This window comes from Cnephaeus nilssonii, assembly GCF_951640355.1.
Source record: "Cnephaeus nilssonii genome assembly, chromosome: 11".
Taxonomy (NCBI): Eukaryota; Metazoa; Chordata; class Mammalia; order Chiroptera; family Vespertilionidae; genus Cnephaeus; species Cnephaeus nilssonii.
In genome coordinates this window covers 53,897,437-53,910,962 of record NC_137082.1, presented here as the reverse complement: position 1 = coordinate 53,910,962, position 13,526 = coordinate 53,897,437, and the positions used below count along the sequence as shown (strand labels likewise).

The window sequence follows — 13,526 nt, the reverse complement described above, 5'->3', positions numbered from 1 at the left end:
AGGGCTCAGTGTGTCCCTTCCCACTTCTCAGCTCCTATTCCTGTTTGTCACAATCGAGTTGGTGGCCAGAGGGTGTGGTGTATTGAAAGGAGTGGCCACCTAGGCCACCTTCCTCAGTCTGCCAGGTACCCATGAAGCCCGGGTTCCAGTGCTAAAATCGCCTGCTTGCTGCTCTCAGCTGGGGGCAGGGGACGCATGAGGTCCAGGTCAGTCCAGACTGGGAGGGACCTCTGGGAACGTTAATGCAGAGGCAAACCAGCTGCTGCTGGGCTGAGACCAGTGAATAGCGACACCTTGTGGCGGTGCTGGGAATGGCTCCCCGAGGTCGCAGGCAAGCTTGTGGCTGAGGCCCAGTGCCAGGTGGTGGTTGGCCAGCTTCGTGGATCAGACTGTAGCTCCGGGCGGGGCCAAGGACACTACAGACGATGGGCAAACCCCTGGCGGGCTCACACCTCCGCCGGCCCAGCACCACCCTCCCCAGGTCTGGGACATGAAGGGCACAAACAGACCCAAAATGCCTGGTTCAAGGCCTGCAGCCTCAGCTTAGGAAAGTCAGGTAGCCTGACCCACCAGCCAGGAACCCCCAGGCCCCACGCTTCCTAGCAGGGGGAGGGGTAACTCCTTATCCAATGAAAATGCTGTTTAACAGCAGAAGCAGGCCTGGCGCTCGGAGGTGGGGTGACACTTGGGGACAGGCCTTCCTGCTCTGGGTCAGGTGAGTGTGTACGTTTGCAACCTGAGCAGCCAAGGACAGGGCGCCCAGCGCAGACATGGCTTTACGGTCAAGTGTGATGTCCCACGAGTGAGGACAGAACTTTAGCAACAGGTCCCACAGCTGCCACGGGACGAGGTGCAGAAACACCACCTCAGTTCACTCCGCTGAGTGTGAGGTGCCATCTCCTCGCGTCACTGGAGCACCAAGCGTTGGGCCGGAAGGTGAGCATGTGAATGGGCCACCCCACAGGGAGGGGCCAAGGGCGACACACACATCGTCCCGAGGAGCTGCAGGACATACACACCGCGTTTCAGCGCCTGCGCTTTATTCTAGTTCAGTAGGAATGACTTTGTGCTGTAACATCAAAGAAAGCGCTTGAATGTTTGTAAACTGCTAAGTATTAAATAAGCTTTCGTTTTAATTCTCAGAAACCAGAGTAAGATGAATGCTTTACAGTAACAGTGAAATAATTAGAGCTCATTTGCCACAGAAGCGGAAGCCAGTCCGATGTGAAAAGGAAGGAACGGGGTGCCGCCTTGCATGGGAGGCGCCTCCTGCAGCCGCCCCGCGAGGGCGGAGCTCCTTGGGCTCCGTGCTCGTCCTCCTGTCCCAGTAGCCACCGCACCTGCACCCATGGAGCCCGGGGTGCCACAGGCGCTTGTGCTAGGAGGTCAGCTTGGAGTAGCTGGGCGGGGAGAGCTTGCGCTTCAAATACTTGAGGACGTAGAGCGGGAGGCAGCTGACCACGGTGATGGCCGACACCTTCCACAGGAAGGTCATGGTTGTGATAAAGGCAAGGTCTGCAGGGAGAAACACAGGCGAGTGTGAGAGGCGGTCAGGGAGGCCGCAGGCCATGGCACACAGGCCGCACACCTGCAGCGCACCCGAGTCACTCCAGACCTCAGAGGGGCCTCGCGGACTGCGGGCTTCTTTATAAAGCACTGCTTTGCCTGCGCACCAGGGAGAATGAACTCTCTCAGCGGGAGCCACGGGAGCACATTATTAGTGACCTGCGCCACCCAAGGCCGGAAGGTGGCAGCCACTCGGCACCTGAGTGCTGGTCCCAGAGGAACGCCGGCAGCAGGAGGGACCTGTGACGTGACAGATGCCCAGGCCCACCTTCTCCTCCAGGGACAGCCGCTGGGCTGCAGGTGCAGGGCCACAGCAGGCGGTGCTGTCACTGCTCGCCTGTCCTTCCTGTCCCTCGGCCTCGGCCAGGGAAGCCCAGCGGTGGCCTGCACTGGGGCCGTGACAGAGCTGCAGCCTAATGGCGGGGCTGTCTGACTTTCTTATGGGAAGAGGCACATGAAAAACCAGACATTTAGTGTTCGCTTCTCCAAGGGGCAGAAACCCCGTGTGTTGTCAGAGGTGGGACGAGACCTCCTGATGCATCCCTGCACCGTGGTGCTCGGTGACATTCCATCGGGGCGGGCACGTTTCCCCTTCCTGAAACCCTGCCGGAAAGCCGGGTCTGGCGTGGCCCCGCTGTCCCTGAGCAGCCCTGCCCTGCATTCTACTGCAGTGGGAGCAGTCACCACCCCACTGCCCGACGCTGAGGACGAATGGCCACCTGTAGCATGGACCACGCTCCTTCTCTTCTCTTTGCCTGATTAAACCTTAAAGAGACTCACAAGTCCTGTCAGACACATCCACCAGTTGGGGCCGCACAGGGAAATCTCTCTCAGACTCGGCTGGAAAGGCCTGGAACTGGGAGAAGGGTGACTGACAGGCAGGGTTCGACCAGGGTCAGGCGAGGGCGGATGGCGGTGGTGCTGCTGTCTCGGGCAGGGTGGAGGACTGTCATGTGCCAGCTGCCACCAGGCCTGTGCCTGTGATGGGCAGTCATTCCTGGGACACTGAGCTCCAAGGAGAAGCATCAGAGGTCACCTGAGAGTGTGAAGATGAGGGCGAGTCTGGCCGAAGAGCATGGGGACAGCCACCGCCTGACACTCATCCAGGGTCTCATGTCAGCTCTCGTGAAGCATCACGGCCCCTGGCTGGGGATGGCAGAGCTGGGAGGGCGAGGGGGACCACCGAGTGTGCCCAGGGAAACGGCGCCAGTGACGCGACGCCACGCCACAGTGCCGGCAAGGGGCTTACACCACTGTGCTGGCAGCTGGCCTGCTGGTGGGGCTGAGGCCATGGACACGGTGTCCTGTGTGTACGGCAGGACGGTGGGAGCTGCCAAACCACAGAGTCCTGGTGTAAAGGGGTCTCCATGTCACGGTCACTCTCTCTCTAAAAGCCAAGATGGTGAATACCTTGATTTTATAAATTATTATAAGGAGTTTAATCTTTCCCCAAATAAGCTTGTTTGAAGCTTTCTGATGTGGGTTTTACTGTGAACTCCAATTTAGATAATGTATGAAGAAGTAATAGGAGCGGAAAAAAGATGGCGGCGGAGGTGAACGGCTGATCTGTTGCCTCGCATGGCAGTTCCGAAAAAAAAACTAAAAGATGGACTGGCAAGCGCGGCGACTCCTGCTCGCGTCTCCCCAGACCGGGCGGCGGCTCCTCTCAGCCAGCACCGCAGCCGGGGCCATGGGCTCGTGGGCGCCACGGCAACTGCTGTGGCGGCAGCCGCGGACTCGGCGCAGCGGCTCTCGGTGAAGGAAGAGACCATCTTTCTGCGAGACGGGCCCACCCGCGTCACCGACCCGACCGAGCTCCCCACTGAGATCCTCGGGCCCCGGAGACCGCCAACACCGACTTGGAGGATTCTTAGGACTTCCTGTCTTACACTCGGGTCCTCTGGCCATTTTGGGAGAGGAGAACCGGGAGGGCAGCAGAGTCGAGCAAGGGAATTTCGCGCACAACAACTTCAAGGTTAAACAAAGGAACTTTGCGCGCACAGAGCGTCTGCCACCCAGAACCACAGGAGAGCAGGCTGAATGGTGGATTTACAGCTAAGAGAGAAGAGGAAAGAGCAAACTCTGGAGGAGCTGAGGTGCGGAGGCGCGTGGGTCGGGGGAAGGGACTTGTGGCTTTTGTTCCAAACCTAGGGGAGATTAGCGCCCCAGACGCCTGCGGGGAGAGGCGCGACTCTCGGCCTTCGGATCGGAGAGTGGGAGTGACTTCCTTGCGGAGGCGCGCCCAGCAATCAGTGTTTGCTGCATTGGAGTGCGGAGCGAGGGGGCTTGGAAGCGTGGAGGGCAGAAGGAGCGGACTTGCAGCCAGAGCGGTTCGCCTCGCCATGGTCTGGTGGCGCCCTGAGGCCCCGCCCCGCCCTGAGACTCGCCCCGCCCTGGGACCCGCCCAGCTCATTTTGCAGCTCCGCCCCGCACGTCTTACAGGCACACCTGGGCTCCAAGCAACGGCTTTTGCATATGGGTGGCCTGCCCTGCGGCAGCTTGACCAGATAAACTGCGGTTCTAGTCGGACTGCTCTAGGGATGCTCAGACAGGAGGAGGAAACTGCAGTTTTTGCCGTAAGTCCTGCTGAGTGGTCTCAGGTAGTAGCTGACCTACACACCATTGGAGACCCAGAAACGAGGGCATCTAGTGGTCGGTATGAGATGACACCAGATTTCAACCACTCACATAAAGGACACATTCTAGAGGCAGACTCAGTGAGCGCCAAAGCCTTGCTGCACCAAGCCCCGGCCCATAAATCTGTCTCCTACACAGCAACTCTTCCTTTATAGTCACAGAGGATCCGCACAGCCAATCGGCCTGGAGGACAAATCCTCCCAGCGACACCAACAACAATCAAGACTTAACTATACAAAGGAAGACCAAGATGGAGGCATAGGGCGGAAGCCTGATTGCTGCCTACCACAACAATTTTGAGTCTACGACGGGAGAGCGGAGCAGACACCATCCAGAACCACCGGAGGGCTGACTGAGCAGACGCTCTACAACTAGAATAAAAGAGAGGGGTACTAGGGATGATGCTGATGCCGGCGACCCAAAGATCACACTTTAAGAACTACGGCTCAGATGACACAGTGGCGGCCTGGAACGTGCTCGGCGCAGTTCCCCCAGCGGTCTCCGGCTGAGGGGAAGGCCCCACTCGCTGCCGAGCACGGACAGACAAGCCCCTGGGAGTCATGGGGTGGGAGACTCCGCGCTTGCTGACCTCCGAGTCCTTCAAGAATCTCAACGCCCCGGAAGCGGCCAGGTGCGCACGCTCGGTGACTGGCCACCGCTGCAGACCCAAGGGCTGACGCAGCAACACCGGACCAGCCCGCTGCCGTGCACCGGGCACACTGGAGCTACGCCGAGCCCGCCGCCCAACGAGTTCTGCGGCGGCTGCCCTGGAGCTCTGAGAAAATGGCCGAAGGAATTACTGAGATGGAATTGACCAACAGGAAATGGGATCAAGAAGACGAAACCCCGCTGGGTCCTGGATCCGGGTGAAGCCGCGTGCCCCTGGGTCTGGGTGAGGCTGGGAACTGGGTCAGGGTGAGGCTGGGCCCCGGGTCCGGGTGAGGCCACGTGCCCCTGGGTCCGGGCGAGGCCATGCGCCCCTGGAGCCGGGTGAGCCCTGGGCCCCGGGTCCGGGCGAGGCCGCGGGCCCCTGGATCCGGGTGAGCCCTGGGCCCCGGGACCGGGCGAGGCCGCGGGCCCCTGGGTACGGGCGAGGCCATGCGCCCCTGGGTCCGGGTGAGGCTAAATCCTGGGTCTGGGCGAGACCGTGCGCCCCTGGGTCCGGGTGAGGCTGAATCCTGGGTCCGGGCGAGGCCGTGCGCCCCTGGAGCCGGGTGAGCCCTGGGCCCCGGGTCCGGGCGAGGCCGCGGGCCCCTGGAGCCGGGTGAGCCCTGGGCCCCGGGTCCGGGCGAGGCCGCGGGCCCCTGGAGCCGGGTGAGCCCTGGGCCCCGGGTCCGGGCGAGGCCGCGGGCCCCTGGAGCCGGGTGAGCCCTGGGCCCCGGGTCCGGGCGAGGCCGCGGGCCCCTGGAGCCGGGTGAGCCCTGGGCCCCGGGTCCGGGCGAGGCCGCGGGCCCCTGGAGCCGGGTGAGCCCTGGGCCCCGGGTCCGGGCGAGGCCGCGGGCCCCTGGATCCGGGTGAGCCCTGGGCCCCGGGACCGGGCGAGGCCGCGGGCCCCTGGGTCCGGGCGAGGCCATGCGCCCCTGGGTCCGGGTGAGGCTAAATCCTGGGTCTGGGCGAGACCGTGCGCCCCTGGGTCCGGGTGAGGCTGAATCCTGGGTCCGGGCGAGGCCGTGCGCCCCTGGAGCCGGGTGAGCCCTGGGCCCCGGGTCCGGGCGAGGCCGCGCGCCCCTGGAGCCGGGTGAGCCCTGGGCCCCGGGTCCGGGCGAGGCCGCGGGCCCCTGGAGCCGGGTGAGCCCTGGGCCCCGGGTCCGGGCGAGGCCGCGGGCCCCTGGAGCCGGGTGAGCCCTGGGCCCCGGGTCCGGGCGAGGCCGCGGGCCCCTGGAGCCGGGTGAGCCCTGGGCCCCGGGTCCGGGCGAGGCCGCGGGCCCCTGGAGCCGGGTGAGCCCTGGGCCCCGGGTCCGGGCGAGGCCGCGGGCCCCTGGATCCGGGTGAGCCCTGGGCCCCGGGACCGGGCGAGGCCGCGGGCCCCTGGGTCCGGGCGAGGCCATGCGCCCCAGGGTCCGGGTGAGGCTAAATCCTGGGTCTGGGCGAGACCGTGCGCCCCTGGGTCCGGGTGAGGCTGAATCCTGGGTCCGGGCGAGGCCGTGCGCCCCTGGAGCCGGGTGAGCCCTGGGCCCCGGGTCCGGGCGAGGCCGCGCGCCCCTGGAGCCGGGTGAGCCCTGGGCCCCGGGTCCGGGCGAGGCCGCGGGCCCCTGGAGCCGGGTGAGCCCTGGGCCCCGGGTCCGGGCGAGGCCGCGGGCCCCTGGAGCCGGGTGAGCCCTGGGCCCCGGGTCCGGGCGAGGCCGCGGGCCCCTGGAGCCGGGTGAGCCCTGGGCCCCGGGTCCGGGCGAGGCCGCGGGCCCCTGGAGCCGGGTGAGCCCTGGGCCCCGGGTCCGGGCGAGGCCGCGGGCCCCTGGAGCCGGGTGAGCCCTGGGCCCCGGGTCCGGGCGAGGCCGCGGGCCCCTGGAGCCGGGTGAGCCCTGGGCCCCGGGTCCGGGCGAGGCCGCGGGCCCCTGGAGCCGGGTGAGCCCTGGGCCCCGGGTCCGGGCGAGGCCGCGGGCCCCTGGAGCCGGGTGAGCCCTGGGCCCCGGGTCCGGGCGAGGCCGCGGGCCCCTGGAGCCGGGTGAGCCCTGGGCCCCGGGTCCGGGCGAGGCCGCGGGCCCCTGGAGCCGGGTGAGCCCTGGGCCCCGGGTCCGGGCGAGGCCGCGGGCCCCTGGAGCCGGGTGAGCCCTGGGCCCCGGGTCCGGGCGAGGCCGCGGGCCCCTGGAGCCGGGTGAGCCCTGGGCCCCGGGTCCGGGCGAGGCCGCGGGCCCCTGGATCCGGGTGAGCCCTGGGCCCCGGGACCGGGCGAGGCCGCGGGCCCCTGGATCCGGGTGAGCCTGGCCCCGGGTCCAGGTGAGGCCGTGGGCCCCTGGATCCGGGTGAAGCAGTGCCCCTGGGTCCAGCCGAGACCAAACCAGAGGGAGTCGGACCTGCATTACCACCATTTGTCCACCATCCAGAGCTGAGGGGTCAGTGCCGACATGTACTCATAGGGAACCGGTGGACATTGATATTGGGTCTCAAAAGAACTGTTGGTCCAGAAAGAAACTCACTACAGACTGATTCATTTGCCTGTCAGCATAACTATTATTGCTCGTCGCACATTCAATTCTTATAAGTATATCTATAGTGACACATGATTTCGCTCATCTAGGGGAAATGATGAACAACATAGACTGATGAACAAGAACAGAACCAGAAACAAGGAGGCATCGATCGGACTATCGGGCCTCAGAGGGAGGATAGGGGAGGGTGGGGGGAGGGGGGAGAGATCAACCAAAGGTCTTGTGTGCATGCATATGAGCCTAACCAATGCTTAAGTTCAACAGAGGGTTGGGGCATCCAAGGGGAGGGGTGTGGGATGGGAATGGGGGGATGAGGACAAATATGTGACACCTTAATCAATAAAGAAATTAAAAAAAAAAAAAAGAAGTAATAATAAAAAAATGTTAAAAAATAAAAAACAATTATCCAAAAACAATTCCAAGGCAACTTACCAAAATACTCATTTAGAAAAGCCAGAGAGGCCACGTAGCAGCCGAGGCTGAGGAACTCGGCCACGACCATCAGCCAGTGCCACGTGCGGATAGTCAGAGCCACCATCAGCAGCTCAGTGAGGATGAGGGCCGTGAACGAGATGGCCACGACGTGGACAAACTCCGACTCAAAAAGCACCAGCGCCCCGTACATGAGAATGCCGCCTGGAAGACACAAGGACGACGAGAGTGTGGCTTTTCCGTGACAGACTTTCTGTGTGGACCGGAGACCCTGTTACTGTGTGAGGAGCTAGAAAAAGGCCATGAAGAGCTGGTTGGCGTTTATAATAGAGACGTGGGCTACGAACGTCCCAACCTCCCACGGCTATTCTCTTAAACTCTGCATTATGAATGAAGTGCCTGGAGAAGGCAGGCCTCCACTCCAGGTAGTGTAGGCCAGCCTGCACCTCGACGCGGTAAGTCTGGTCTCCAGTAATCTCACTTTCAACCGCCTCTCATTTGTCTGGAACTACATAGGGCGGCCAGCAACCTGTGACGACTCGACTCAGATTCTCCACGTCCCGCTGTCTCTCCTGGAAAGAACCACTGTGATAAGTGCGTGTTAAAGTGTTTCTGGATTTACATTTCATTAAAAACAGGTTAAGTTTTTAGGTGGCAATCATCAGTTAAAAAAACGCTGCACAGTGAAGGGCCTGGCAGACAGCTGCGGAGGGGCGATCACTAGATGGACAGGAATGTGGTTGCGGGTGGGACTGGGACGGGAGAGGACTGACAGGAGACAGGCATCACTGCAGGAGCAGCGGCTCTTACCTTGGTAAATGCTGATTAACACCCAGACGAGGAATGTCTTAAAGGACAAGGACCGGCCCTGAGGAAAAGGCAGAGAGCGAGTTAACCACCGCATCTCACGCGGCTCAGCCTGGTGACTCCTGCAGGCCCAGGCCCACTCAGACACGGCCCCCCACCCTGCTGTGTCGGAGCTCCCATCTGTGCACTCAGGGGGAATGGGTGCGGCCTCTCGGAGCCGTCTGGGACAGAAGGTCTGTCCAGGCAATTAAGCTGGGGCAGTGCTGTCGGAACCGACTGGAAGCACCTACTGAGGGACGGTGGTTGTGTGTGTGCAGGGCTGGGGCAGAAACCCCGGGAACCAGCGGCTCTGACATGCCTGCCAGCTGGTGTGTGAGGACAAAGACGAGGGCGAGGCAGAGGCAGTTCCTGAGCTTCGCTCACTGTGGCTTTTGTTTCTGGTCTGGGGCTCGGTTTCTCAAAGTCCCAGCTCCTGCTCCCCGAGGGCCGCGTGCAGCTCCTGTTGCTCACTGGGAGCTCTCAGGTTGGTTCCTGCTGTCACTACCCAGTAGTCCGAGCACACCCTCACTTCCTGGACATGGGTGAGGATGCCCCCCCCCCCCCCCCCCCCCCCGCACACCACACACGTGCACGCCCTGTTCCTCCTCGCCCGGCACAGTGAGCCCTTCCGTCCCTTCCTTCAGCTTCGGCCTCGCCTCTCATCAGCCAGCACATGCTACCCATGTGTTCGGACTAGTTTTCCTGCGAGAAACTCACCAGCTGCAGCCCAGGGCTCCTGTGAGCTCCCGGCCTCCAGCCTTGCCGCAGACTCGGTCAGACACTTTCCCAGGGAGCTCTGCATGGTCCTTCCCCGCCCCCCCCCCTCCCGCCAGCATGGAGGTGACTCGTCTCTCCTAGGGTGAGACGCATTTGTCAGTCTGTGTCCCATGCATCTGTGGGTTCCGACCAACATAGTCACCATGGGCCCCCGAGCTGAGCCGATAGCTCTCTTGCCCAATGCCCTGTCAGCCACCCTCCCACCCTGAACCTGGGGCAGCCACTGACCTGCTCCCCACCCCAGAGGGTCACATGCTGGGATCACACACTTTTGAGCCTGCCTTGTGTGTGGACAAGCGCACTTCAGCTTCAGCTGTGCTGTTGAGACGGCTCCCCTCACCCTCTCACTGTCCCGTGTGCGCACCATCACTGGGTGAAGGGCACCTGGTCGTTCCCAGGCTGGGCAATTAAGACAAAGGTGCCATCAAGCTCTGTGCACAGGGTTCTGTGTGAACACGCACGTTCTTCCTCTTGGGGCTGCTGGGTTGATGGTAAGTGCACGCTTCTCTTTGTAAGACACGGCCAAGCCCTGTTCCCGAGGGGCTGGGCCGCTGGCATCCCCCAGCAGTGAGAGGGGCCCCTGCTGGTGCCCATCCAAGCACGTGGTGGTGCTGGTGTTCCAGGGTTTTGCCCTTCTCAGACTTTGTGGTCACGTCTCTGGTTTTAATTTTAATTCCCTATGAAATGGCATTGATCATTTTTGTGAGCCTACTTGCGCCTGTACATCATCGTCGGCAGTGTGGTGTCAGCCCCGGTCTCCTGTCCACTGAGAAAATGAATTCTGTTCTTTTTTAGTTTGGAGGTTCTCTGTATATCCTGGTACAAGTCCTCCGTCAGAGGTGCCATCTGCAGACACTCCCTGCCGTCTGTGTTTGTCTTTTCACTCCCTGAACAGGCCATGCACAGAACAGCAGTGTTTGATGATGATGATCAAGTCCAATTCGCCCATTTCTTCCTTTAGGAGTCATGCTCTGACCCTCTGTCTAAAGCAGGGGTCCTCAAACTTTTTAAACAGGGGGCCAGTTCACTGTCCCTCAGACTGTTGGAGGGCTGGACTCTAGTTTAAAAAAAACTATGAACAAATTCCTATGCACACTGCACATATCTTATTTTGAAGTAAAAAAACAAAACGGCAAAAACACCCGCATGTGGCCCGCGGGCCGTAGTTTGAGGACGCCTGGTCTAAAGCTCTGCCTGATCATGGTCGAGCATGTTTTCTTTTGCACGGTTTAGTCTCACCTTTCACAGTCAGGTCCTCATCCATCCTGAGGGCATTTCCATGGCAGGCGTGGGTGCGGGTGAAGGGTCCGCTCCCGCCTGTGGGTGCCCAGTTGTGAGCACATCGGCTGCTGGCAAGATGACCCTTCCTCCTGTGTTTCCTTTCATGTTTGTCAAAGACCGACCATTGCATTTGGCTGTATTTCTGGCTTCCGATTCCAGGCCACTCTCTCTGTCTGTCCTGTGCTGTGACTGCTGTTTCACAGAAAGTCTTCTAATCTTGTTCTTTTCCAAAACCGTTTGGTGGTTCTGTTCCCTTAAGTGTCCATATAAATCTTAGAATCTGCTGGTCAAGATCCTTCAACATCATGTCTTCCAGTCTGTGAACATTCATTTACACCTTCTTCAAATTTCTTCCTCAGTGGTTTAGAGTTTTCAGCATATACACTGAGTGGCCAGATTATGATGATCTCTGAACGCATAATAATCTGGCCACTCAGAGTGTGTGTGTGTGTGTGTGTGTGTGTGTGTGTGTGTGTGTGAGCTGAGTGGCCAGATTATTATGCGTTCAGAGATCAAAATAATCTGGCCACTCAGTGTATACACACACACACACACACACACACACACACACACAAACACACATATAAATATTAGAGACCCGGTGCATGAATTCGATGAATTCGTGCAAGGGTGGGGTCCGGCCAGGCTGGCCAGGGGGAGGGGACATGGGGGGTTGGCTGGCCTGCCTGCTGGTCGAACTCCTGGTCGAGGGGACAATTTGCATATTAGCCTTTTATTATATAGGATATACACTGAGTGGCCAGATTATTATGCGTTCAGAGATCATAATAATCTGGCCACTCAGTGTATATCCTACACGTATTTTGCTAGTTATACCAGAGTATTTCACATCTTACGATATGATAAACAGTGTTGTTTGTTCATTGCTAACCATAGGTTTAAGTGGTTAAGATACCTTTTCCTTGGGTCCTGCACCTTCCCAAACCTCCTCGTCTAAAAGGTTTTGTGTGGATCACTTGAAATTTTCTACCCAGACTGCTATGGTGATAGCACAGATATTTTTATTTTTTCCTTCTAATGTCCATGCCTTTAATGTCCTTTCCCTGCCTTATCACTATTATTTTAAAAACTACACAGGTGCAAATATACATTTCAAAAGTTAAACCATGTTGAGACTGTTCAACAGAAAATAGAGGTAGTGAAGCAGTCCTCGCTGTCCAATGTCTGACGGTTCAGACTTTTACCAAGGACAGTACGGCGTCACCTACTTGGTAACTTGACAATTAGCACAACTACACCCAGATGTCTCTCTGGTTAGCAGTTTAATTTATCATAAACGGAAAACCATGAGCTGGGAACTGAATTCACAGCTGATGTCTGAGACACTTCTGGCTCCGCTGAGGCAGTGCTCTGGCACTGACATATCTTAGTCCTGACCCTGGGCCCAGGCGCAGGGCTTTTCACAAGAGGTCCCGGCCCTCAGGACCACAGAGCCACCTGCAGGCAGGAGAGCAATGAGCACACGCCCTGTCCTGCAGCACCCAGCGCCTCAGCAGTGACTGCACTGAGGGACACCTAGGTATTACGGTCACGATCACATCGTTTTCTGTAGGAACGAAGATGCTGTGGTGTTGGCAAGAAGGAGCAGTCACATCTTTGTTTAATTAATCGATTTGAATACTGATGGAGCAGACCCTGCTTCCCCGTGCAAAGCCCCGGAGGCGGCACGGGGTGCACAGCAGCTCTGGGCATCTCGTCGGACAGTAAGCCAGACCTGAGATGCCTGGGCCGCTCACCCAGATCAGAGACTGTTTACAAAGAGGTATAAGCACAGATGCTTATTTCAAAGCACAGTGCTTTCCTCCACTTTGCCCGGGATGTGCCCTCTGCATGCCTGATGACCTCTGAAGGTGTTTCACATTCTCTGTGACCCGGATTTCTGCTCACAGCTTACTAGACAGATCAGTCCCTGGACAGTATGAACACCCTGCCTGCCTATTCCATGTGCCGCTGTGCAGCTACCGTTTCCCTGGCCTGCACTCACGTTTCCCTCCAGCTGCACGTGGGCTGCTGGGCCAGGAGCCACGTCTCACATGCCTTCACCAGCCCTGCACAGCACCCTCACCACACCTGCCACAGGCAGACTCACAGATGCATGTTGCCCAGTCCCTGCCAGCACCGACAGCACAGCATTCAGACCGACTTGGCTGAGCGTCCAGCGTCACAAACTCTCTCCAGCGCCAAGAGGAGAAGCAGCTTGGTTCTCACCAAGTCAAGTGGTGAGCACGTTAATGCTACTTTCTACTTTGTTTTCAAAGGACGTGATGTGTATGAGATTTTTAAAGACATACATACTATAAGGACAAGCAGCATAGGTTTTGGATCTTACAGAAAAGGAGCCTGGAGGAAAGAAGTGACTAAGCTGTTATAAAAAGATTCAGTGTCCTGACTTTAGGGTACTGAAATATTCTAAATCGCTGGTCAGCATGACGGAATGGGAAGCTAGCACCTTAGATCCAACTTAGTCAGATTTGAACAAGGTTTCCCACCGTCCCCACATGTTTAACGCATCAGCCAATGGCATGGACTTTACGGTTGAGAGGAGTCAGCTGCTCAGCTAAGGGGCCGGTGACCCTGGGAACACTTTCTGCCGCTGGAGTGACTCCCATAGCCATTGAGGGATGCTGCTGGTGGGCACAGTCTAAGCCCTAAACACAGGAGGCCAATGTGCCTGCTGCCTCACCGCCAGTGACCACCAGGTGCAGACCGAGCTGCTGAGAATCCTACACTAACCGTTGGGCAGCTGGCCTGGGCTGACCTGCAGTGACCTCAACTCTGCTGAGACTCAACTGTCTTATTTTCTGGGTAGCTCACCTAATT

At 59.4% G+C, this 13,526-nt stretch overlaps 1 protein-coding gene across 2 annotated transcripts in view; it reads right to left on the bottom strand.

The window, feature by feature from the left end:
- Positions 1-1,016: 1,016 nt before the first annotated feature.
- ATP9B (ATPase phospholipid transporting 9B (putative)) overlaps positions 1,017-13,526 on the bottom strand; it is a 136,869-nt gene continuing 124,359 nt past the window's right edge. The window contains exons 27-29 of one of the 2 annotated variants that reach the window (XM_079783667.1): positions 8,592-8,649; positions 7,782-7,985; positions 1,017-1,515 (exon numbers count right to left, since the gene is read on the bottom strand). In XM_079783667.1, the coding sequence (XP_079639793.1) occupies positions 1,379-1,515; positions 7,782-7,985; positions 8,592-8,649 (399 nt within the window). In that variant the 3' untranslated portion in view covers positions 1,017-1,378. Of the gene's footprint in view, positions 1,516-7,781; positions 7,986-8,591; positions 8,650-13,526 lie in introns of those variants that run through there. The other variant, XM_079783668.1, reaches the window with a different exon arrangement.